The following is a 27,649-nucleotide window of genomic DNA, read 5'->3' as shown; positions in this document are numbered from 1 at the left end:
AGGAGGGGTTTACTTGTTTAGGATCCAAAAAACATTAATTTGGCCTAATCAATTAGAGTACTTCCTCCGTCTCAAAATATAGTTACCATTTTCTTTTTTTCACGGTAATTTATGCAATTAGAATCTAAGAGGGATAGTAAAGATTTTTTTTGTTTATTTAAATAAATATTGTATGGGAAAAAATGATTTTAAGAGAGAAAATGGAGAATAATTGGTGAAAGAACATTAATTTTAACATTTTGGTTTAATAAATAAAGGAAAAAACAAAATTCAAGAAGCAAATAAAGGATGGGACACGATTTTTCCAAGACAAATTACGGAAATATGTGAAACTAAATATGAAAATGGAAACTATATTTTGGGACACCCAAAATAGAAATGGAAATGGAAACTATATTTTGGGACGGGGGAGTATAACCTTAATGTTTTCAAATATATTTTATTTTACATTGTGATTATCAACTTTTTTTCTATCTTAACCAAAATTATGTTTTAATCTATATATAGTAAAGGAAATTAGCTAGACTTATTTGAAAAAAATAAATGTATTAATAGGTACGTTAGATCCGCGGGTAATCCCACCCATTTATCAGGACGGATCATGAACAAGTAGTTAAGCCCGCATAAAAAGGTTTGAACTAGGCATATTAAGCCCGTCGGACAAAAAATTAAGATTAAATTTGACCCACAACCCGCCCAAACTCGCAAATGATGACTTATAGACTGGAACATCAATCTCTTTAAACATACGGACTACATTAGTGAGGAAAACATTAATCAAATGGAGTATTTCCCTTAGACAAAGGAATTGCAAAAAAAAGATGAAATGAAATTGCCTTTGGGGGCAAGCTTTTGGGGAAGAAAACCCTGCTTGTTTTGGATAAGACATGTTGAGTATTTAATAAATTTGAGAGCAGCCAAAACAGATAGTTAGGTCCAGAAAAGATTAGGAAAAATATTTTGGGGATTTGCAAATTCCTAAATCAAGTGCCAATTTCAATAAATAAAGAAATAAGGGGAAACGGGGGGACATTAAATACCTCTATATTTGCAAGGTGTTCTAACCAATATATTAGACACATAGAACCATGTAAACACTTACACTATTGTTTCATTCTTTTGTTTATTAGTACTTGCTTGATCACCTAAAAAGGAATTCCTGTCCTTATTTGAGACAAAACACTCCTTTGAGTTTTTCAACTTTCAAATTAAGAGTACTATATATTGACTAATAATTTTAATTACTTATTTTTTGAAATTATGTTAACTTTCAATTCAAAAATGATTAAAAAAGTCAGTCTGATTTTAATATAAAAGTAGATTTGGTAACTAAATGGATTAAACTAGTCATCGAAAAAAATTAACTTAATCACTATTGGGTTGATTTTCTTTTTAATATTGAGCTTACTATTGTCTGATTTTAATTTAAAAATAGTCGGTCTCTTATAAGACAAACTCCTACTAATTAATTAAGGCATTTTTCACCAAATTAGTTATTGTTGTAGGTGTTAGTTATTATAATTGTTGTTATAAAAATTTCTTAATGATTAGTTTTGATAAATTAGTTGTTGAATTAGTAAAAGAACAAAAAATAACCTTGCTTTGCCTTTAAAAATCTATTACAAAAACTATTATTGCTACTTAAATGCTAATTTATCAGCTTACCAAAATACTACTACTTCAACTATTAAAAACTTCCTTGAAACAATTTACCAAAGATAGTTGTTTTCATCTTTACTAGCGTTATAACTTTATAAGTTCAACCTCTAAATGCAGCTTAAATCATAAATGTAGAAAAGAATTGAGAAATAGAAAGGTGATGGCTAAAAGGAAAACTAAAGCGAAATTTTTGAAAGACAAAGAAACTTTTTTTATATATTTTTAATAGTTTAAGATAAAGAGACTGTTTTTATTGTGTCATTTCATTGCAAAATAGTAAATTCTAGCCTCCCATAACATATATTGATATCTTTAAAATAGATTGTTATTAAAAGACTTTCAATTACATATTATCATTTCTAAGCAAGCAAAATAGTTACTCCTAGGCTCTCATAACATACTCATTTGACTTTATAAGTTTTTTTTTTCAAGTGCGCGACCGATATAATTGTATTAAACTTTTGAATAAGGTTTTATCACCCAACCTCTTCTTTTAGTTAATATTTACTATAATCACATATAACATTTGTTTTAATTACCGATCATTTTAAACAAAGACACATCGTAGGCAACATAATACGAAATAATCCATTATTAATATTTACTATAACGGAAATTACTTTCATATAATTGTTTTCAACAAAATAATCTTCCCTCCGTTCCAAAATATAGTTCCCGTTTCCATTTTGGGTGTCCCAAAATATAGTTCCCATTTTCATATTTAGTTCCACATTTTTCCGTAATTTGTCTAGAAAAACCGTGTCCCATCACTTATTTGCTTCTTGAATTTTATTTTTTCTTTTGTTTATTCAACCAAAATAATGTTACAATTAATGCTCTTTCACTAATTATTTTCCATTCTCTCTCCTAAAATCATCTTTTCCCATACAATATTTATTTAAATAAACAAAAAATCTTTATTTTTTCTCTTAGATTCTACTTACATAAATTACCGTGAAAAAAGAAAAATGTGAACTATATTTTGAGACGGAGAGAGTATTTGATTATTCCATATATATATATATACACACACAAAACTCATTAACATCAACATCATTAACTTATTTCTTGACATTGTACACTATTAACAAGATAGTCCAATAAGGCAACAATCATATTATATATATATATAATATTATATATATATATATATATATATAATATATATATATATATATATATATATTATATATATATATATATTTAATTAATATATTATATATATATATATATGATGACAACAACCTTAATCAATAGTATGATTTCTTCTAATAAAAAACATATATAGTATGATTTCACAATGTAAAATAGTGATTAAAGATGAATTATGTTGAGTTCTCATTGTACATGAATTTCTCAGGGAAATGAAGGCCGCCAAACTAGACTAAGATGAAGGGTTGTCTTCCTCTAATCTCTCTACAATTTAATTTACTGAGTAATCAATAATTCAATGAAGCATGCATGAGGGAATCCTGCATGTGTTGGTGTTGCTTCTGCATTTTCTCGAATTTCAAGGTAACACGAATGTTGATTTCTTTAAGCCTTGACTGTATGTCCTATCTTTATTCTAATTGCCTTGTTCTTTATCAAATCTGATTTACATGTCGACCACTTATTTTATTTGGATTTTATATTTAACTAACATTTTGTCCATCTGATTAAAAATCGATCTACACATATGTAAACTTCATCCATCATTGCTTACTTAAATGGGTTGACCTAACCTAACCCGTTTAATTAAACGAGTTGGATCAGGCTGAAATTTTTCGACCTGATTTTAACCTGTTTAACCCATTTATGGAAATCACCTAAAAAACAAAGTTAATTCACATCTAAAAGAATTGGACTAGTTCATATAGAAAGTTAAAAAGTAAAAAAAAAAAAAAAAAAAAAACCTAACTCATTACCGTTAATGTTGAACAATTGATTATGGAGTTGTAATGGTGCTGATTTTGAACAATAGTTGGGTTGGGTTGATTTTGTTGATTTTGAACAATATCTAGCATATGATTATGCATGTAATGGCTTGATGCTAAGTCGTTGCCTAGTGTTGCTTTGTAACATAATTTTTGTTGTTTTACTTTTTCTTCTAGAAAAAACACGAAAAAATTAAACAAATCGACCTATTTATCATAAAGTTGGGTTGGGTTGTAATTCTCAACCCGTTTAAGTTAACAAGTAGGGTTGAGTCAAGGAGTTCTCAACTCGTTAACCCGCCAACCAACCTTGATATTGACCTAACCTAGCCCATTGCCAACCCTATGTACAGTTAAGAAGTGAATTGTGTTGGCAATATTGATATCCACGGACGACGGTACATCTGATGGCTACTTTATTTTGCATATATAGGGCCTGTTCAAAAGTAGTTGTTGGCTGTAAACTTTTTAGCTTTCAGTTGTGAGCTAGCTTATATTGAGGGGTTTTGATATATGTAACCTTTATGGTTACAATAAACATAAATACATGACATAAAATCGTATTATATGATGAACTTATTACACAGCCACACATCAATTGCTTATTTATTACTTATTATTTCCATTTTGAATTTTTTATATGCAACCCTAAAAGTTGTATGTATTATATACTCCATTTATTTTTGTTAAGAAATTAGAGTTTGGTGTGAGATACAACATATATAGATGATGTAATCATATACTCTATTTCTTACGATACAACAAAATACTTCATGTTATGAAGGGAAATATATTTTGACCGAAATGAGTTTATACTAATCATTTTATAATTAAAATAGATCAATAAAAATGTCAATGATCAAAATTGCAAATTCACAAAGTATTAAGAAACAAAGAAAATATATTATATCAAATTAGCTCGTTTCGTATATGAAAATGAGTAAAGGTTGAGACAACCTAAACTGAATATAAGCAAAGTAATTGAAGATAACAAATGCTACATTATGATGTCACAAGAAAAAATCTTGAACATAGGAAATGCTACATTATGATGTATCGAGGAAAAATTACCTTCTTTTATAAGATTTTTTTTACAATTTTCTTATAATCAAGTGACGAGAAGGAAGAGTTAATGCAATATTATAAGATAAGGTATTGTGTCAGACCGTCCGACCATAATCTTTGGTCGGACGACTTTTAGTTGGTTTCAATTTTTTTCAGTTGGTTTCATTTTTTGTTCAGTTGGTTTTAAATTTTTTTCAGTTGGATGTCTCTAAGTTCAGTTATTTATCTTATTGTTTCATTTACGTGTTTTATTCTAACTGAAAATAAAACTTAAGTAAATGAAATAAAATAAGTTCTAAATGAAAGTAAGTTACCTCTAAATGAAAGTAAGTTACCTCTAAATGAAAGTAACTTACCTCTAGATGAAAGTAACTTACCTCTAAATGAAAAAGAACCCCTCAAATGTAACTCTTCTGATTTGACATCAAACTCTTCTAAGAGCATCACCAATGGCTTGGTTGGTCTTGGTTGGTCTTGGAGCTTTTTTCTTTCTCTCTCCTTTCCTCCTTCTTACACCTCACATCCCACTAAAACTCCAACCAACTCATCTTTTTTTTGTCACAATGGCTTGGTTGGTCTTACTTGGTTTTTCTATTTCTCTTTCTTACTTTTACCAAACCCCACCCTATACTCTCTCTCCTACTTTTACCAAACCCCACCATATTCAATGTTTAATTTTTTTATATGAAATAGATGATTTAAATTAATAAAAGCTTATTGATTACGTTAAATTAATTACGAGCTAATTAGCTTACGTTAAATAATTACAGCTAATTAGCTTACGTTAAATTAATTACGATAATTAAATTACGTTACAAGTTAATTAGCTTACGTTAAATTAAATTAGCGTTAACTTGAGATTATAGTAAATATGTGTTAATTAGCTTACTTTAAATTAAATTACGTTAACTTGACATTATAAATTTAAAAAAACGAACACATTACATAAGATAGATAATTAAAAAAACACACATACATGAAATCTGATACATAAACATAGATAATTTAAACACAAATACATGATAGATTGATACATAAAGCTAAGATAGATAATTTAACAACACAAATACATGAAATTTGAAATTAACTTAAACCATAATTAATTAAATAAAGTTAGTTAATCAACTTGACGATTAGGCCCAAACTTACGCCATATGTGTTCAACCAAGTTATTTTTTAGTGAGATGTGAGTTTCCGCATCTCGCATCTCAGATCTTCTCTCCATGTATGCACCTAAATTTCGCGCATCGAGTCTTCCGTTGTGCACAACGAATGAGTCTTCTCCGACTTGGTTAGATGACCCCCGTTATTTTGAGTTTGAAGCTGATCATATTCGTTTGGATCTCGGTAATTTTGATAAGTATCACGCTCATCTTCAACAATCATATTGTGCATGATGATACATGCCATGATTATTTTCCACAATATGTCTTTATCCACGCGAGAGCGGGTTTACGAATGATTGCAAATCTAGCTTGCAATACTCCAAATGCACGCTCTACATCTTTTCTAACAGCTTCTTGATGTTGTGTGAATAGTCTTTGTTTGGGGGTTTGGGGGAGCTTTATTGCGGGGATGAATGTTGACCATTCGGGTAGATGCCATCAGTAAGATAGTAACCCATGTTATAAGTTGTCCCGTTCACCGAGAAGTTGACCTCTGGGGCTCTTCCTTGTAGGACATCATCAAAGACGGGAGACCTCTGCAATACGTTTATATCATTGCATGAACCCGGGGTGCCAAAAAAAGCATGCCATATCCATAAGTCACTTGAAGCAACCGCTTCTAAGATTATGGTTGCTGTTTTGCTTCTTCCTTGATACATTCCTTTCCAGCCCCGAGGACAATTCTTCCAGTTCCAGTGCATGCAATCGATGCTTCCCATCATGCCTGGGAAGCCACGACGCTCGCCTTCATGTAGGAGACGCTCAATGTCATTTGCATTTGCCTTCCTCAAGTATTCATCTCCAAATCTAGCAACAACCGCTTCGACAAAATGAAGAAGGCACTCTCTAGCGGTACTTGAAGCAATTTTCAGGTACTCGTCAACAGCATCAGATGATGAACCATATGCCAACATCCTGATAGCCGCTGTGCATTTTTGTAGTTTAGATGCACCCATCCTTCCAGTAGCATCTGGTTTTTGCACAAAGAATTTAGCATCTTGAATTGTTACACCTTCGACAATACGAAGGAAAACATGCCTATGCATACGAAACCTACGACGAAAAATATTCTCGGGGTATAGAGGTTCGTTGCTGAAATAATCATGAAACAATCTTTCATGAGCTTCCTCACGTTCCCTACGCACAAAATTTCTAGTGCGGGGTACAATTTCTTCTTCATTTTGTTGCTCAGCATCAACGGACTGACTCCATTCTATGTAATCTTGAACCATGTAATTAAAAAACTCAGAACCTGAACTAGAAGAACTTGAATCATAGTTCATTTTGGAGATATGTTGATTGAAGAGGTGCTTTCCATAATATAAAAATTGAGAGGAAAAGTGAATGGAGTTGTGATTTTATTCTTGAAGTTATGCCCTATTATATAGGAAAAATCCATCATATGTACATAACAGTAATTCATTTACAGATTAGACATATCAATGCAATGTAGGAGCAGACAATTCAATGCAATGTAGGAGTAGACAATTCAATGCGACTATGCATCATACTATTCAAGTCAGGTGAGTTGACAATTCAATGCAGTACTATTTGTGAGTGATTAGACAATTCAATGCAATAATAATAACAATAATCATATATTTATATAATAAAATAATAATAATAATAATAATAATAATAATAATAATAATAATAATATGTATAAATACTATATACTATATATACTACTACTACTACTAATACTACTAATAATACTAATACTAATACTAATACTAAATACTAATAACTAATATAATAATAATAATAATAATAATAATAAATAATAATAATAATAATAAAATAAAATAATATAATATAATACTAATAATATAATACTAATATAAACTAATATAATAATAATAATTATATACGATAATGATAATGATAATGAATATTCATAATCAAAAGTTACGACACATACATATTCATAATTAAAAATTACGATACAACTAAATTGCAAACTAAAACAATTAAAAACATGAACACTAACTAAACATATTTGTCCTTAAATTGTAGCTTAAGTTTTTCATACATCTCTCTCTCATCCGGATCAAGGGAAGACTTAGCCATTAATATATTCCAAATTTTGAACTTTCTATCTTCCTCTTTCGTTGATTCTCTCAAGGCATCACGCTCCTTTTGATACTCAAGTAAGTCCTCTCCCACACGAATCCTCCTCGTAAATTCCGAAGAGGATGGAGATGGAGATGTAGAACTGGATATTGGGCTTTTCTCCTACTCTTGACTTTCTTGACGCCGTCAGGACGTATTGAGCTCACACCTTCATCTGGACCAGACCGTTTTGAGCTTCCGCCGCTCATTTGGGTGCCATCTGTCCATTTGTCGTAGTGTTTAGAACATTCCATGCATGCTCCAATGTAAATCGGGGCCCATGGACTTCTATCCACATCTCACGGGCTTCAGTCAGGACGTCTTCAACATTGCAGCCGGACCCTTCTTCCTTTTCGCCTCGGTATATATCCCGACCCATGCATTCACATCTCCGTTGATTTTTTTCCAACGACTAGTGATAGCTTTGAATGTCCTTGGGCGTAAAGTTGGATTGAGTCGTCGTGACTCTTCAACCTTCTGAAATACCGAACCCCAAAAACCGTCACCATTTTGGTCGGTTCCCTTTAACACATCTCCTCCGCACTCTAGATATGCCGAAATTAGTGCATGATCTTCATCTACACTCCATTGAAACTTTGATGTTGTGGCTTTTTTTGAAGTAGGGGTGTTTTCATTTTCTGTGATTGGATTTAACTACATCGTCGTTTTCGTTAGGTTGTTCATGTTGTTGTGAAATATGTTGGGATATAGGAAAAGATGGTTGAACTTGTTGTTGGGTAGATGATTAGAACTTTGTGGAGATTGTTGTGTAGCTTGTTGAGAATTTTGGTAATTCGATTGGCTTTGGAAAAACATAAACATTCTTTGAAATTCTGGATTTTGTAGCACACTTGGATCGAATTGGAAATTATTTTGGGAATTTTGTGGGTGGTTTGGATTATTTTGGGAGTAATTAGGATTATTTAAATCCATAATATTGACTTCCTTTAAGTAATATTAGGTAGAGAGCTAATTAGATAAAAAATATATTTGGAAGAGGTGTGGTAAAATATATGAAATTTGGGCTCAATTTATAGATAAAAATATTTTATAGCCGTTATTGTAATTTTTTTTTTTTAATTTTAATGTCATTTTTTTTTTTTGACCGTTACAATATTTGTAACGTTACAAATTACTGTTGCTTGGGTTAAGCAAATTGCAATTTGTAACGTTACACTAGCTGGCAGCACTATGCATCAAAAAGAAAAGCTTGCTGGCGACACTTGGCAGAAAACATAAAAGTTGGCGACACTTGGCAGCAACTGATTTGCTGCTCAGTGGCATCTGACGCGCGTCAGAGCCACTGACAGCTCATCAGTCACTTTGCCCCACACGCCAGATGAAACGCTACACTTCCTTGCTTTCTTCCGCCTTTGCACCCTTCAACCCAGCGTTTCACGCTTTTTTTGGCCAGTTTACTTCGCCACGTGGCGGCTCGTTATTAGCTGGGTGCACGCCATCCGAGGAGCTGTTGGTCTGGAATTCTAGACCAACCAGCTCCAAGGACCAAGTGTCCCAATGGTTAGACTAATTAAGACTAGTTTTACTTTTTGTTAGACCAAGTAAAACTAAGCCATTGCTCATGCTCTAAGTTACACTCAACTATAATCTCATCTTTCCCTTACGAGACGTACGATTATGCAATGAAAGTGGTAGATCAAGACAGAGGCGAAAGTTATTCGGATAAAATCCAAAATCCAATCCAATCCAATCCGAATTAGTAATTCAGATCGGATTCGAAATGTGTTCGGATTGGATTCGGATTAAAAAATTTTGAAAATTTGGATTTTCGGATCGGATTGGATTGAGGTAATTGGATCCAAAAATCCAATATAACCAAATAGTAATATGCCTTGTATTATGCATCTTGATTGGGCTTAAGTGCTTAACTATTTTTTTTTCTAAAAAGAAGCATAGTCCATAGCCTAGTAGGGGTAGCACTTCCACCCTTCTCCTAGAACCCTAACAACACTTAATTCCTCATTTCCTAAATCTACTAGGCTGTCGTTGTGCTTGATTTATTTCATCGAGAAACTAGAGTTTTAAAAAAATCGGATTTTCGGATCGGATCCAATTTAAAGTATGAAAATTCAAATTGGATTGGATCGGATTCAAACTCTAATTGGTTTGGATTCGGATCGGAAAATTAAAATCCAAATTTTGTTCGGATCGGATTGGATTAGGCTCTAATCCAAACCGTACACCGAACTTTCACCCCTAGATCAAGAGGCCTTGGCTTTGAAGAATAAGACGCAAAGGACAGAGGTTGAGAAGAAGATTCTTAAGTTGCTTGATCACCCTTTCTTGCCTACCTTGTAGGCTCACTTTAATGCTTCTCATTTCTCTTGCATTGTTATGGAATATTGCTCTACTGGTGACTCGCATTCACTCCGTCATAAATCTTGAATTTCAGTCAACAATTTACCCTTGAATTCATACAATAATTTTGTGTTCTAGATTTGAGGAGAGAAAAAATGAGAATTGAAAATGAAGGAGAAGATGTTCAGCTCCACCGAAACATCTTGTGTTTGCTTTTGAAAAAAGTTTCAGATTTGGGCTCAACCCGTCTGACAATAAGTATTGGTCAGACGGTCTAACCCAATACTTTTACTTATTATAAACCATGTTAAATATATTTAATTTATCAAAGTTGAACAATGTACAATTATTGATCAATTGTCTAACGCGATACCCTGGTCAATGCTCATAATTTGTTTAACTTTTTTTGTCAAAAAAAGTTGATAATAAATGCTCATAATTTGTTCCAAATAAGTTAACTAATGTAGACATATTTTAGAAAAATTAACAATGTATACGATTGATTTCAGAGAAAGAAAGCATTTCTTGGTGTATAAACGAAATTTGATTTCAGGTCTTTACCAAAGGCTACTTGGCATCCATTTGATAAGAAAAAAAACACATATATTTAACGGTGGTATATTATTAAAGAAGAAGAATCAATTACCTCTATATATTATTAGAATGTGTTTACAAAAACAAAATACCAGTCATATATTAATCTCCTCTCACATGAATCCTCTTGCAAATTTATAGAGAAAAAAACTGGTTGTCGCTAGGCCTAAACTTGACCATGCGCAAGGAAAGAAGTATGCACAAAATAATCAAGGTTGGCCGAATTGGTTGGAGACCTTCCTTCTACCCCCTATGACAATGGTTCGATTCTTGCTCCTTGTAAAGTCGGGTCCGTAATTTCTCCCCTACTTGTGCAAGGGATTCATCTTGCTTAAAAAAAATCCTTTTGCTATTCTTATCAAGGTAATGTCTTACATCTTTTGCTCACAAGAAAAGGAGGAAAAACACAGACATACAGAACATCTTCTTAGGTAGTTGTGCAAAAAGTCTAGTTCAATGCCTTCCTCGGAGTAAATAAGGGAAAGCTTCACAAGTTTCATTCGGCATACACTAAACATCAATTGGATAAGACATACAATATGTAAAAAGCCAAAACATGAGGGTGAGAAAAGAGATGATATACAGATGAAGCAAGAAGATAACATTGCAGGGATCAGGTATGTATAAAGTGTAAGCCTCCCACAGGTAAAGCCGAATCATCATGTATTTTCATCAATTGGTAGGATGTATTAACTAACCTATACTACTACTTTAGAACAAAAACTTTGATAGATGCCGGGACGAGGTACAAAAGAACCTGCAGAAATGATGCTAGTTCCGGTGACCAACACCAAAATGAAACCTCCTTGCTTGCTTGTCGTTAAATGCGTATTCAAGACGTAAAGGACCTAGAGGAGACTCCACGCGTATACCAAATCCATACCCGTATCCACTCCCAGGTTTTAACCTCGCACCAGCAGGATCACCTTTAAAGTAATTTTAGAATATAAATCAGATCAGATCTCGGCTCACATGATTTAAGCATCAAAACTACAAATTTAGAAGTTTGATGAAAAATCATGGCTTCTAAATTTCTAATGATTGAATCTCAACTCTTTTATTGACCAAAATGGAGGGGGACGTAGCGGATCGAATAAGAACAGAAATGATGCACATACCAGGAACAGATGGTCCCGATCCCAGGTCAGTTCCATAATCAGTGAAAAGAGCGCCATCTACTGGACCAAACTGAAATAACAATATCATGTTTAAGTTATGTATAAATGTTTAGACACAAAAAATATTTTCTAATACACCTCTTCACCAACATAGCATCACAAGTTACTTATTCAGAAGTAACATTGCATCATTTTTCAAAGCTGGGAATTTAGAATACCAGAGGGAAGGAGATTTCTCCACAGCCAACCACATAGGAACGGCCTGAGCCAACAGCACCCTCTTCATATCCTCTCACACTATTTGTGCCACCAATAGCAAATGCTTCATGAGGAGAGAATTTACCCACCACGTTACCACCAGACAAACTGAAGAACCAAAAGGTATTCTCGAATTAACACCAGCATTTTAAAAAGAAATATATGTGAAATTTCATTAATTAATCACAACAACAAAAAAAGAAAAAAAGCAGGTTCATATCAAACCTTAAAAGAAGATTAACTGGTCCGACTTCCACACCTGTCCTGGCACGGGCATTCACTCGGTTAAAAGATAACCACTCTGGCAAGACGGGAAGACCTTGTTCCATGCTGAAGACCAACTGCAAAATGAACCATATGAGTGACAAGAAAATAACGGATGAAGTTAGTTTCTAAATCAAAAGATAACTAACCATGGAGGATCCTAAATCACCAGTGTAGGCACATTCGCATTTGGCAAGCAACATATTATCATGAGTATTCCCACTGAACACAACAAAAATGCTCATCAAACAAGGATAGAAAGTTGAAACAGGAATGAAATTCAAGACAGACCAAAAAGGGCATTAAAAAAGCTGTTACTTGGACTTGGGTATGCATGTTGGACACGGATCCATATCTACATGTCCTACTCGGCTTATTTTAAGAAAATTTGCCATAATTTTGGTTCAAATTTTAAAGTGAAGTGTCCATAACCATGTCAGAGTATTAAAAAAAAAGAAGAGCCGACACAGATACTTGAGATAAAATGAAGAGTCTGAGTAGAGCTTAAAAAAAAAAACAGCTTCAGAATTTAAGTTAAGAAGTTGATGCATGCAACAGTTCATACCTCGCAGTAAGAGGGCTGCTGTAGAAATCCTTAATAACAGGATCCCCTTTTTCATCATGAGCACCAGCACGCTGCAATACCATGAATGGGAAACTAACGTCAAAGTAATGAAGGTAAACGACACAAACAGAAAACACCACTTTAACACAACTATCAGACAATGATTTTTCCATATATTTTAGCCAAAAAAAGTTGTGTATAACATATTTTGGCAATCAAGAAAAGGATCATAAAAAAAGCTAATTGAAGATACCTGAAATGTAAGCCCAGCAGTTCCGCTCCACTTTGGTCTTATAGGCCTGCTGAATTCAATGCCAGCTGTTACACGGCCAATGGTTATGTTACTATTGTCGGGTTGATTACCATGGACCAAAGTACCAGGAGTTCTTGAATTCTGGAGGACCAGGAATAATTACAGGACCAAATAAACTTAGCAAGATAAGCAAATACCAATTTCTTCTGATAAGATAAATAAGAAGAGTATTTTATCACCTGAATCATAATTGATTGTTGAGTACGCTTATCATCACCTTCAATCCATGGGACTGTGTAATTTATCCGAAATATAGAGTCGATCTGTCCCCTCTCAAGCGAGACATTTACTTTTTGATTCTTACCAAAAAGGTTTCTGTGAGAATATGCAAAGCTGCACCAAATTCAAAAAAATCCTTCTGTTACAGAATCATAGGATCACATAAAACTCTAAGGATTAAGGGTTTCTTCAAAAACTACTTCAAAGAAAAAACAGGCTCCAATACAAGAACAATAAAAGCACACAAACATCTGAAACCAAAAGACATAATTAACAGTCAGAATCAACTTCAAAAGTCCTGGCTTCTCTCCTAACCTAATACTACTTCCTTTTTTAATACTCCCTCCGTCCCATAATATAGTGCTTGTTTCTTTTTTCACGGTCTCCAAAACGTAACTTTGACCTTTAATATCTTCAATTCCTTATTAATAAAAAATATAAAAAGTTGATATTATGAAACTACACATTGAGACGAAACTAACAAGATCCTACATGAATATGTTTTTTTATATATACAAATGAGAATATTCGGTCAAAGATTTTAAAGTTTGACCACCAAAAATGAAATAGGCACTATATTATGGGACGGAGGGAGTATATAAGTACAAATTGATGAGACAATTCAAGTATTCCATCTTGAAGGCTGGCAGTGAACAATGAGATTCTAATTCCTGATAAAGTACTCCCAGAAACTCCCTCCCTGCTTCTCTCCTATATAGGCTAACATACACAGGATGGGAAAAGAAATACATCTACACATGCACATATGGAACCAACAGAAAACCAATGTGTCCATAAGAAAGCTGCAAGATGAGTAGAGTTAGCTTGCTTGTTTCTATCCTTGGACAGCCTAACATAGATACAGAAGCTTGTTCAGAAAATGAGTTGAAAATGTCCATCTTACTCCAACAGCATATAATTCAGACCAGTCAATTCATCAAATACTAGAACCAACCAATTCTCAATTGCCTTTTGTCCCATCAAACTCCAAAAACCTTTTAGACAATCTGAATCCGACCACAGAGAGACTCATACTAGTTTGCCAATTATTACCTTTCACCACCAGAAATCATTCATTCACCACCATTGCGAATTTGATCATTCACCAATCACTATTACTCCTTAGGCAATTTGATACCAACAATAGAGAAAGTAGGCGCCCACTTACAACAAGTAATACATAGTATCTTGAGCTCCTCCAAGAAAACAGCACATAGTAGTTTCAACTAGTGTTGATTAATATATGATTGATTTGATATATGGTACAAGCAAGGGTATGGCTAGGCTAAAAACAATCTTTTTAACTATCCAATTGTGATGAAACCAGATATTCATCTCTTCAATCTTTGGATTACAATGACTAGATCTCAATGGTTCTTTCAGAAGTGTACAATTCTCATTAATTTTTCACACAATTACAGATTTGGGGAGTATAACTTACTTCATCCCAATAAAATCTTCCACTACTATTTTGGGATATCCTGTTAATTTTCCACTTACCTTGTCATAAATTTGACTGCCCACCACCCAATGTGAAGTGGATTCACTTTGTTATACTCCTCACTCACTCATCCTATCAACCACTTTCTTTCACAATACCTACACATTATCTTACCACGTTATCTCTTTATCCACTTTCAATTTGTTTATTCACATTTAACCACAAACTAGCCCATCACCTAGGAGTATTGATAATATGTGTGATGAAGCAAAGAAGATGATCAAATTGCGATAAAGAGTATGCAATATAGAAAAGGTCTGAAAGTAGCTAAAAAAGTTGGAAACGAAATGTTAAAAGAAAAAACAATACTCAGCCAACACCTTAGTAAGAAAACCCCAAATGGCAATGCCTCATGTCCACGACCATTTCGACATGTACAGAGACGGTGAGCGTGAGACTCCAATTTGGCCCCAAAGCCAAACAAAACTCTCCATGTCTTCTAACCGAAAGAAATCATAATTCTTACTATGGAAGACAGGAGAGAGGGGAGAGACAGAAACGTGCACCACACAGATAATATCAAAGCCTTAATACCAAAAGGATAGGCTCAAATACACGAACCAAGATGTCATTTCCATAAGTTGGTCACACGTGAATCCTTCAGCTTCACTCCTTCCTATCCTATCCAATCCAATATGATCGGCCACAATTTCGGTCACCTGGGCTTTCAATAACTCTTCCCCGTTACCCTCTAGTTTGTCTTCAATCTCTCAGATCTAGGTTACACAAAGCGCCTCCTCTTGAACTTAAACTATGATCCAAATCGTGTTTGACCCATGGAGCTCACTAACTTGTTTAACCAACAAATTCATTACTCCATGCATGTAATAATCTATCCCTAATATGAGTCGATAACAAATTTTATTTAGACTTAAACTCAATTGAGGATAAGATTGTATACATCTATACCCCCCAAGAACCCACTATCAGTATGGAAAAAAAGGATCAGGAAATATGAATTACGCACTTTTTTCAGATACTAGATAAGCAAAGATAGTCTTTTCCTTATGTACAGGGCATACGTAATTTCTTTTCCTAGGGTCTTGAATAAGATTAAAAAGTATTAGGAAGTACTCTATCTTGCAGGCTTGGATGATTATAGCATGTAAGCCTAAATGTAAGGAAATATGTATTTTATCAATTAAAAGAAAAAAAATTCTAAGCAACAGAATAGTACCTTCCAATTAGACCTGACAACGGGCCACTTGTTATCCTGTAAATGCATATGCAACCACAGTGCATCAGAATAAACATATACATAGCTTTAAAACCATCATTTTAGAGACTGTATATAACATTATCACAACATCTTTTCTTACCCACTCGAAATTCCACCACCAGCCGAGAAACCTCCACTCACACGCTCAACCACATTCATTACCAAATCAACCTTACCAGTGTCTGAAATGTGGGAAGAAAAAGAAACTGATTAGATTACTGGAAATTTGATTCATCCAGAGAACAAGACAGATGTAAATATCCAATGCAACACCACAAGTATCTTTATACTGCATAATCAACACAATGGTCTCTCTAAAGTCTGAAGTAATGAACTACCACCAACTGGGAAACGAAAATAAAGCGATAATAGAAGCCAAACAATTCGATCAACAGTATGGGAATATATCATATAATAATGGTAACTTAAAGGTCAATTAAAGCCTATGCTCAAGGGGAAGAGGGTCTATCCTTAATCCAGCTAATAAACTGAAGGCCAACAGATCAATTGGCCTACAAAAAGAAACTCAGACCTGAGGCCATGTATAAGAGATAGAGAGTTACACAGTACAACAATCTCAAACTGCTATTTAAAGCATTATCTCAGTCAGCAACTGAGCAAAACAATCATCCTTCTGTATTGCCTTTAGCAGAGGCCATTATTTTGCATCTTAAACAGTTTGCATTTGCCGTGCAACAAAAGAGGTATTTGCAAATATAGCATTAGGCCTCACCAATGAGTCAGTGGCCAGCAGAAGCCCAGAGAATAAGGCTTTCATAATAAGAAGCAAAAGCTCCTGAACTGATACTCTTTGACCAGAAAAATATTTTTACAGGAAAAGGTCCAACCTCGAGATCAGAATCATAACATATGATCAGAATTTTAGGTCAATTGATAATTACTAATAAGAATAACTGATAGTTACCGCCAGCAGGCTGCGGAAAGATGCTAACATCTTCCATAATTCCCATTGTTAAGACAGTCTCCACATCCCTTTTGCCTTGATTTATACTGTACACCTGTAAGAGAAGCATGCAGAACACGTGAAATTACTACACCACAAGTCCAAAGTGTGTATAACTTCTCACTACCACAATCATAATTCAGGGCATTTCCAGCTGGAAGATTAAAAGGCAAAGTATCCTCAATGGCAATTCAACCAATAATAGAATTCTCACAAATTGCCATATAACAAGAAACTGATTGAGAAGGTGATAAAGATTACTGCTCAATTGTCTATATAAGTTCAAAGAGCCAGATCTATCAAGAAAAGTGTGTAAAAGAAAAAAATGAAATTGGAAAGTTGAGAATGGCTTTAAGAAGAGAAAAAAAAGATTCCCTAAGCAGCTCCTTACCCTTAGTTAACAATCAGAAAATGGGAAACATCACTTGCTATCTACAGCAGCGAAAGCAATAGATACTAACCTGTCCTTTTTTAGTTGTAAGCTGCCGAAGTATTGTTTCCGGCTTTGTCTTCCCTACAGTTGGTTCACGTCTAAAGACAACAATTGAATGCGATTAATTAGACTGACATACGAGCATTATATAAAATTTTAGTGGATCACACAAATTATCAACAACTATCTATTAAAACTTGTAGACACGACACATTGCCTGAAATAGCAAAAAGATTAATAGGAGCTTACGTCTTCCGGTCAAGGAAACGAATTGAGACGTCATTGACCTCAGCTTCAGCAATTTGTAACCTCAGTATACCCCCTGAAAGGATCTCAACACCTGATACCTGTAGGAATAGAACAATGAATACTCTGCTCCAAAACATTGCAGCTCGGGCCTTGGGGGAAGGGTAATCAAAAAGGATATCACAATAGGCTTCAATGAATTAAAAAATAAATCAGATATTAACCATGCCAAAAAGGCCACGCTCCATGTACCATCCGTTGATGGAATCAATCACTTCATCCAAACGCCTGATATTGACCACTTTTCCTGCACAGCTTGATGACCAAAATTAATTTAATGAAGGGAAGGCTTCAGTTTTAAAAAACTGTAGCAATAGAGTGATAGAAAAACTTACCATATCCATCACGAAATGAATCCTCTACAAACTTGGATGGGAGAACATTAGCTCCTTCACACACCAATCCTCGAAACTCCTGGTTTGGTTCTACCTTGTGCGACACAATAGAAAGCAAATTAAACAAAACTAGCTATCTCAAAAAAGAAAAATATCTGCACCCAGAGAAAGTTATGGGCTAGCCACAACCACCAAGATATAAAAACAAGATCATGTAAATGAATTACTGACATAACGAAATGCACCCCAAAACGTCTAGGACAGTTATGGATACAGATGAAAGTTGAAAACAAATACAGACATGAGGATTTGTGAGTTTGTGACCATTGCAGTGGCGGACCTATGCATTAGCATGAAGATAAAAAAAAAACCTTTTATAAGCTTTTGAAGGAAAATTTTGATCCCTTTTATATTCTTCTGAAGGAAAATTTGGATAGTTACAAGCTTAAATCCCCAATGTTATAAAACCGACACCCCATAGTTAAGTTCTTACATCTGCACTGGACCACTGGAGTGATAGATCACCCAATAACCTGATGCAACCCTCTTTCTCCTACCTCCCTTTGTGCCTAGGGAAGATGGTGTTTCAAACCTCTTATCCTCTTTTTGGTGTAAGTTATCAATCTTATACCCCTCCCTTGTAATTCAGGGAAGATTATGCTACAAAGCCACAACTAAAAGGCACAATAAGCTGCACGATCCATTCCACTGTATTGCAATTAATACTTGAAATATTTAAAGCTTCCTGGTGCAATTATGCACACGAAACTACTTTGCTACTCAAATTTCTAATATTAATAATAATTCATGTCCACAAAAGCTTCAATAATGAGTCTATCTTCCACCAATTAAACTCTTTTCGTTGGTAAGCCAAAGAATACAATCATAAAACATAGCCTAAACCCGAAATTCATCTTCCATTCCATGTTTGAAATTTCACACCAATGCCAACCAGATTAATTCCCAATAATGAGTCTATCTTTCACCAATTAAACTCTTTTCGTTAGTAAACACAAGAGTACAATCATAAAACATAGCCTAAACCCGAAACTCACCATCCATTCCATGTTTGAAATTTCACACCAATGCCAACCAAATTAATTCCCAATAATGAGTCTATCTTTCACCAATTAAACTTTATTCGTTAGTAAACAAAAGAGTACAATCATAAAACATAGCCTAAACCCGAAATTCACCTTCCATTCCATGTTTGAAATTTCACACCAATGCCAACCAAATTAATTCCCAATAATGAGTCTATCTTTCACCAATTAAACTCTATTCGTTAGTAAACAAAAGAGTACAATCATAAAACATAGCCTAAACCCGAAATTCACCTTCCATTCCATGTTTGAAATTTCACACCAATGCCATCCAAATTAATTCCAATAATGAGTCTATCTTTCACCAATTAAACTCTATTCGTTAGTAAACAAAAGAGTACAATCATAAAACATAGCCTAAACCCAAAATTCACCTTCCATTCCATGTTTGAAATTTCACACCAATGCCAACCAAATTAATTCCCAATAATGAGTCTATCTTTCACCAATTAAACTCTTTTCGTTAGCAAACAAAAGAGTACAATCATAAAACATAGCCTAAACCCGAAATTCACCATCCATTCCATGTTTGAAATTTCACACCAATGCCAACCAAATTAATTCCCAATAATGAGTCTATCTTTCACCAATTAAACTCTTTTCATTAGTAAACAAAAGAGTACAATCATAAAACATAGCCTAAACCCGAAATTCACCATCCATTCCATGTTTGAAATTTCACAACAATGCCATCCAAACTAATTCTCACTATAAAACCATTATACATAAATATATAAAAAGCAGCATTGTACATGAGAAAAAGCAATTAAAAATAATCCACATTGTTGTATACCTGAAAGACCAATCTGATACCATCCCTAGTATCCACTGCAACAGGCATACAAGAAGAGAAATACCCACTATCAATAATCCTATGAACATCCTCCTGAACCTCTCTCACTGTCAAAGCCGAATTGGCTCGACACGCTTTCAAAGCCGTTAACGCCTCCGATTCGAGGTCTTTCCTCTCCAACTCTTCTCCATCTTTGTTCCTCACTAAAACCTCACTGATCAACACTCTCTCCTCATCCTCTCTCCGAGTTCGACTCACTAATGCCTTTGCCTGACTCACCTCCACCGCACCACCAGCACCACCAGCACCAGCACCGGGTGGCTGAGTTGACTCATCTGGTCGACTCAATGACAATGTTGAAGAACACAACAATGGTGGTGGAAAAGAACGCAACTTGAAGGGGTTTTTGTGGAGTTTGATGGAATCTATGAACTGGGTAATTGAGAATTTGGCTTGTGTGAGGGAAGAAGATAGGGATTGAGAGCAAAATGGGAGGTGTTGTGAAGGAAATATAGGGTTTTGGGTTGAAGAAGATGGTATTTTAATGGAGGATGATATGAATTGAATGTCGCCATTTCTGGGCATGGTTGGAGAGAGAAATTGAAGAAGTGAAATTCAAATTTTTGAGGTAATGGGGTTTAAATTTTAATGGAGGTGAAGAAGATTTTGCTCTGCTGCTATATCATCATTGTAACTTCTAGGGTTTTGTAGGAGGGTTTTTGGTGGAAGATTGAAACTTTGGTGCCCAATTTTGAAACAATTTTGGAACAAGTTATTCCAGAATAATGCTCGAATAAAAAGTCTATTCATTCTTAATGTAAGAATTTTTTTTGAGGGGAAATAATAGGTGCAATATATTAATTAATGGACAGAGTGTCCATAAGAACATAAGGGGCCACCTCCGCAGGACAATGATGTTCCCAATGTTGTTCAACACCAAATGGAATAAGTCTAGCTAGGTGATGGGCAACACAATTTCCATCCCGTAGCACATGAGACCACTTAACAGAAACAAAATCCTTGCTAGAGAAAAGAGCATCCTCAAGCACAGCATCTAAATCAGAAAAGAAGAGAGCACCCCTAGACAACCTGTTTGTAATAGTAATACAATCTGACTCAAAAACGACATTCTGCAATGCGTGACTCCGGGCTAGCTTAATGGCAAGACAAAGAGCTTTCCCTTCCGCTACTTCAATAGGCCACCATGCCTTCACCCTACGAGAAGCCGCGAACAAAACTTCTCCCACATCATTACGAGCAACAACGCCCATGCCAATCCACCCATCATCACTAATCGAGGCATCCGTATTCAATTTAACACACCCCACAGGGGGGGGCTGCCACACTTTCGAGCTTCGCGACGTCTGCCCAACCACGCTGCCATATATATGATGGGAGTATTCATTGAAATCGGCTGCAGCTCGCATAGCAATGGCTACCATATTCTCGTTCGGCCTATACCAATTTTCGAAAACCACCGTATTTCGCCTATGCCACACGTAATAAGCTACATAACTCAAGACAACCAAAGTTTCACTCTCCACCTCCTGCCACTCATCCCACAAGTCCAGCCAGCTCGCCCATTCCCCATGCGGCAGCTTATTCGTGAGCCCTGCCACCTCCCAGATATCACGCACCTTCGAACAATGCAGCAAGGCGTGAGAAATAGTTTCGGGCCCCTCTAAGCACAAAGGGCAAGTATCATCTAGGATGATATGTCTATGCTTTAAAATGGCTCGAACCGGCAAAGAGTTAGAACAAATTTTCCACAAAAAATGTCTCACCTTCGGAGATACTTGCAAACCCCAAATTGTGACCCAAGCTCGATGAAAAAGATCAAGATTTCCCGACTTACCAACCATGTAAGACGTCTTGACAGAATATTGGCCATCTTTTGTGAAGGCCCAAGCTACACGATCATGAGGGAGGCGTTCGCTCAAAGGTACTGCCAATATAGCTTGAATATCTTGCTCATTAAAATACTCATTGACAACCCCAGCATCCCACTCCATCGCCCCAAAATCAATCAAGTCACACACATATGTTAGCTGCTCGACTCGTTCACTTGAAATAAAGCGGCTATCTCCATTAAGCACCCAAGGATCTTCCCAGATATTAATAGAAGTTCCATTTCCAACACGCCAAAGAACCCCTTCCTTCACCAAAGACTTCGATCCCCAAATGCTCCTCCACGAATAGCTTCCAACAGGACCCAGCAAGGCATCGAGGAAGTTCGAACTAGGGTAATACTTAGCTTTCAACACCTTACTAAGAAGAGAATCCTCACAATGAATCAAGCGCCAAGCGTGTCGACCTAGAAGGGCCTCATTAAATACTGAAAGATCTCTGAAACCCAGACCTCCTAAGCACTTTGGATTACACAAATACTCCCAACTCTTCCAATGCATCGACCTCCTATCGCCTTTTGAACCCCACCAAAATCTAGCCATTGCCGAATGAATAGATTTAACAATAGCCACGGGAAACCTATAGACACCCATCACATACGTAGGAATAGCCTGGATCACAGCCTTCAGAAGTACTTCTTTACCAGCCCGAGAAAGCAACTTTTCCTTCCATCCCTGCAACTTTTTCCACACTCTATCCATAATTCCTGAAAAAAGATGTTGTTTAGAACGACCTGTCAATGTAGGGATGCCCAAGTATTTGGAATGCCTGTCAACCTGTCTCATAGCTAAAAACTCCACCAACTCCTCTTTCTTAACAGAACTGACAACTTTGCTAAACGAAACTTCCGACTTATCAATGTTAATTTTTTGACCAGATGCTGCTTCATATTTGTTGAGAATATCAACTATAATTGAGCATTCCTGTCTACAAGCACGTGCAAAGAGCAAACTGTCATCAGCAAAAAGAAGATGAGAAATTTCCGGGCCACTGCGACTCGCTTTCATGCCATGAATAGACTTATCTGCAACTGCCTTTCTAACAAGAGCTGAAAAAGCATCTGCCACAAGAATAAACAAGTATGGAGATATAGGATCACCCTGTCTAAGCCCCCGAGAAGGAATAACAGAGCCACACACATCCCCATTCACCACAAAAGAGTATCTCACAGAAGACACACAATCCATCACACATTTCACCCAAGAATCTGCGAACCCCATTTTCTGCAACAGACTCCGAAGAAAACTCCACTCAACCCTATCATACGCTTTACTCATGTCAAGCTTCATGGCCACAAAACCTTTATTCCCCTTACAGCGATACTTCATAGAATGAAATAACTCAAGGGCAATTAGAGCATTGTCAGTAATGAGCCTACCAGGAACAAAAGCGCTCTGGTTTTCTGAAACAACACCAGGTAATACTACTTTCAACCTGTTAGCTAGAACTTTTGTAACAAGCTTGAAAATAACGTTACACAAACTTATCGGCCTGAACTCATAAACAAGAGTTGGAGACTTTACCTTCGGAATAAGCGCAATATTTGTGTTATTTAAAGCATCAGGGGGTCTAGTACCATGAATAATACCTGCAACAACAGATGTGACATCATCACCCATAATGTGCCAGAAGCGCTGGTAAAAAATAGCATGCATCCCGTCAGGACCTGGGGCCTTGCTAGGGTGCATCTGACGAAGAGCCTCCCACACCTCCTCCTTCACCACACGCCTACAAAGCGCCACATTCATCTCAGCAGAAATACTAGGAACCACGGCATCCAAAACAGCAGATAAAGCATCATCAGACGGCAGACTCGAAGTGAACAAATTTTTTATAATATGCCTCAACCACACGCTCAATATCCTCCTCATCATCACGCCACACACCCCTATCATCAAACAACCATGAATGTAATTTCTCCGCTTTCGTTGACTAGCTTTATGATGAAAATACTTGGTATTTTTATCGCCATCTTTTATCTCCGCCACACGTGATCGCAAATACCAAAATGCCTCCTGCTTTTCAAGCAATCCATCAAGCTTGCCATAACACTCCATAACAAATTCACGGTCAGCAGCAAGGGAAGAGTGCTGCAGCCGTTTTATATCTTCTTCCAACGAACAAATGTCACGACCCAAATGATTCAGCGTATCCTTGCTCCACGCAACAAGTTCCTGCGCTACAGCACCCACTCGGCCCTCGAAAGAAAAGCCCAAAGAATTTTCCCATGCAGCCCGAACCAAAGGCTCACAAGAATCCTCCAACAACATGCAGTTTCAAAACGAAATCTCTTCTTTATCCTCTTTTTTCTTTTTCGCTTGCACCCTAGAAGTTGGACCATTATGGGAGTATGATCCGACTTATGACGTGCCATATGCTCAACTTGTACCTGAGGAAAGTAATCAAACCACTGTGGAGAGGCGAGAAACCGATCCAAACGTTCACGGATCCGAGTTGTGGGATTCTTACCCCTCTCCCATGTATACCATAAACTAGAAAAGCCCAAATCACGAAGGTGAAGCTCATCTACAACCTCTCTGAAATCATGCATTGCTCGACTGTCATAAACACGACTCCCTTCGACTTCAGCCATACTCAACACTTCATTAAAGTCACCCCCAAAAAGAATCGGCCCTTCATAATCACCAAGAGATCGCAACAAGTCCCAAGTTTTATGCTTATTACCCGTCTCCGGCCACCCATATACACCCACAAATCGCCACTTGACTCCATTCTCCACAATGACATCTCCACAAATATGATTATTAGAAAAAGAAACCAAACTGAAATCTAGCAGAGCCGACTTCCAGTAAATACATAGACCTCCCGACCTACCAACACTATCAACACCAAAAGCACAATCATAACCCAAACGACTCTTTAAATTCTCCGCAACCAAACCCTGTATCATCATAAAGCTATCTGATTGGATAATTGTTAACTGGTTATATCCCCTCAAAAAAAAAAAAATGTTAACTGGTTATATTAGTTGATTTGACTAGCTGATTGTATTATCGGTTTGTATAGAGGTGTTTGGTAACTAGCTAATAGGCATGATACCTACATTATTATGTAAACAACCAATCGGGTATTGTCCAAAACATGCTTTTTTTCCAGACACATAGATCGATACGCGCAATTCTAGGCTATTCGGGAACGCGTTTCGGGGCTAATCGAATCGTTTTTTCCAATTCCGACCTTGAAACGGATTCCTTAAGGGTGGGGTTAAAATGACCCATAAAACCTTCAACGGACAATTTTTTTCTGACACGTAGATCGATGTGCGCAAATCGAGGTCGTTCTTTGCGCGCATCGATCGCCTCGATCTACGTGTCAGGACAAAAATTGCCCGTTGAAGGTTTTACGGGTCATTTTTACTCCACCTTTAAGGGGTCTGTTTCGAGTTCGGAATTTGCAAAAAAGACCCGATTAGCCCCGAACTGCGTTCTCGGATAGCCTCGATTTGCGCGCATCAATCTACGTGCCAGGAAAAAAAATAGCCCGTTCAAGGTTTACAGGTCATTTTAACTCCACCCTTAAGGGGTTGGTTTCGAGGTTGGTATTTGCAAAAAAAATGACCCGATTAGCCCTGAACTGCGTTCCCGGATAGCCTCGATTTACGTGTCATTAAAAAAACATATTTATACGTATTTCGTATAAAATATGTATAAAAATATGTATTCATATAAAAATACGCATAAAAACCATATAAATACTAAAATACGTATAAGAATACGTATTCGTATAAAAATATGCATAAAATACATATAAACACTAAAATAAGTATAAGAATACGTATTCGTATAAAAATACGCATAAAAATACGTATAAAACCGCAGTCAACTCCTCCAAAACCATCAAGGTATGGGTCAACATCGGTTTTGTATAATTCAGGTAGTTTTGGACAATTCTGAATATTTAAGGTAGTTTGTTACAAAGTGGCTAAAAATTTAGGTAGTTTGGGACAAAAAACCCTAATTCATATTCAAGAATTATCATTGGCCAATTTTTAAGAAACACATACTCTCATATAAAAACTTCTACTAACGCAATATACAAGAAAATCATGGTCTAAGTTCATTCTTCAAGACCATGGGAAGTTCATTCTTCAAGACCATGGAAAAGGAAGTATGAAGGACAAAAAGGAATTGAAGAATGAAATATATATATATAGGGTTGGGTTCTAGTGAGAACCCTCTCATGGTGAGAATCGTAAAATGTTAATTGATACATATAGACGCGATTTAGGTTTTTAACTAGTTATTAATTAGGCCCGGGTTATGCCCTGGGTAAGAAAATCTTCATTTATTAATATTGTACTTTGATATGATATCACTAAATACAACTTGGTCTAGTGGTTAAAACTTTAGTATATGAACTTGAGGTCACATGATCAAAACCTATACTATGCAATTTCTAATTTTTTTTATTGTACATGGATTACATGAACTCAAACTCCCTAGGGAGAGCGCCACGTGACACCGTTCTTGGTTTATGCACGTCTTTTAATATACTAGTATAGATTAGTACCCATATGTAAAATTTGACCAAATAAAGACGTCAGATTTAAAAATTAAGAAGCATCATGCAATGTCCAATATAAATAGGATTGAGTTGTCTTAGTAAAATAAAGTGAGATATAGCCATTAGTTTATCACACAAGTGGACAATATATTGTCAATTGGCTTCAGCATTTCACTCCTCGAGCTTACATTGACTAGATAAATATGCTCGAAGGGTAATAACATAATGCATCGATTAAGCCAAGTCAACTAAATTAAACATGTTCGATCTGAGCATTTACTAACACGATCATGAATCATGATTCAATTAAGTCAAAAGTATTTGTTCAAGAAACCATCGTATATAGAACTATTATATTATATAGTATGAATTAACTAATTAATCTTCACATGATGAACCAATTAGGTTATAAAGTCTTTGTTTAAGAACAAGTATTAGTCTTTTTTAAGCACAAATTACAGCTAGCTAGCCTGATGAGGCTATTGAGTCCAGGGTTTGATGGCATCTAGTAGCAATTAAAAATTTGTTTGATTAGCTACACTATATATACAAGTACAAAGAAATTAAGCTAGTTCATTACCTCCCAATTACATCCTTAATTCAGTATCTAAATCTTCTCTTCTTATCATGGATGATCCACCAAAGTTACCTAATAACATTAGTTCTCATGTTGTTAGCTTCGATCAGGAGGCTGATATTCCAACTAAGCCAAATTCAACTACACGACCACAATTTCGTGAAGTGAAGTACTTCTTTTCCATTTTGAGAATTTTTTTAAAAATGGGTTTTTATTTACTTCTACACCTTTGCGTGTATTTAGTTATGTTTTTGGTTATTTGTGTTTGTTTTGTGTTACTAGTAGTCGGTATTACACTAGGTTATTGTTGCATTCTAATTATTGCCCTTGCAACCTTGCCATTGTTAGTTATTTCTCTTCTAATTACACGGATTTTTCAATTCATTAAGTATGGATATAATTATAAAAAACTCACAAA

At 35.6% G+C, this 27,649-nt stretch overlaps 2 protein-coding genes across 4 annotated transcripts; both read right to left on the bottom strand.

The window, feature by feature from the left end:
• Positions 1 to 6,082: 6,082 nt before the first annotated feature.
• Positions 6,083 to 7,110, bottom strand: LOC104905559 (uncharacterized). The gene has a single exon (XM_010694150.4). The coding sequence runs from the start codon at positions 7,087 to 7,089 to the stop codon at positions 6,205 to 6,207; it is 885 nt and encodes a 294-aa protein (XP_010692452.3). The 5' UTR covers positions 7,090 to 7,110; the 3' UTR covers positions 6,083 to 6,204.
• Positions 7,111 to 11,411: 4,301 nt separating this feature from the next.
• LOC104889962 (outer envelope protein 80, chloroplastic) lies at positions 11,412 to 20,989 on the bottom strand. 3 transcript variants are annotated; one of them, XM_010675305.4, is made up of 16 exons: positions 20,223 to 20,989; positions 18,327 to 18,420; positions 18,156 to 18,238; positions 17,935 to 18,032; positions 17,714 to 17,783; positions 17,214 to 17,307; positions 16,389 to 16,470; positions 16,247 to 16,282; positions 13,529 to 13,682; positions 13,290 to 13,430; positions 13,037 to 13,107; positions 12,621 to 12,693; positions 12,433 to 12,548; positions 12,168 to 12,315; positions 11,950 to 12,019; positions 11,412 to 11,757 (listed from the first exon to the last, which is right to left on the bottom strand). In XM_010675305.4, exons 1-16 carry the CDS (start codon positions 20,805 to 20,807, stop codon positions 11,603 to 11,605), a joined length of 2,070 nt encoding a protein of 689 aa, XP_010673607.2. In that variant the 5' UTR covers positions 20,808 to 20,989; the 3' UTR covers positions 11,412 to 11,602. The 3 variants fall into 3 exon arrangements, with proteins under 3 accessions (XP_010673607.2, XP_010673609.1, XP_010673608.1); XM_010675307.4 differs by having other exon boundaries at positions 18,156 to 18,246; positions 18,327 to 18,416; positions 20,223 to 20,362; XM_010675306.4 differs by having other exon boundaries at positions 18,327 to 18,416; positions 20,223 to 20,362.
• Between the last annotated feature and the right edge of the window lie 6,660 nt (positions 20,990 to 27,649).

Source organism: Beta vulgaris, chromosome 4 (genome assembly GCF_026745355.1).
Source record: "Beta vulgaris subsp. vulgaris cultivar EL10 chromosome 4, EL10.2, whole genome shotgun sequence".
In the NCBI taxonomy this organism is placed as follows: domain Eukaryota; kingdom Viridiplantae; phylum Streptophyta; class Magnoliopsida; order Caryophyllales; family Amaranthaceae; genus Beta; species Beta vulgaris.
Note: the sequence above shows the minus strand (reverse complement) of the source record. Positions and strands in the feature narration are given on the sequence as shown.

Coding starts and splice junctions, on each gene's coding strand:
- LOC104905559 (XM_010694150.4), bottom strand. CDS start 7,089: ATGAACTATGATTCAAGTTCTTCTAGTTCAGGTTCTGAGTTTTTTAAT.
- LOC104889962 (XM_010675305.4), bottom strand. CDS start 20,807: ATGCCCAGAAATGGCGACATTCAATTCATATCATCCTCCATTAAAATA. Junction 13,108..13,289: donor CTGCTGGGCTTACATTTCAG/GTATCTTCAATT, acceptor ATGGTATTGCAG/CGTGCTGGTGCTCATGATGA. Junction 12,316..12,432: donor CCAGTTAATCTTCTTTTAAG/GTTTGATATGAA, acceptor TTGGTTCTTCAG/TTTGTCTGGTGGTAACGTGG.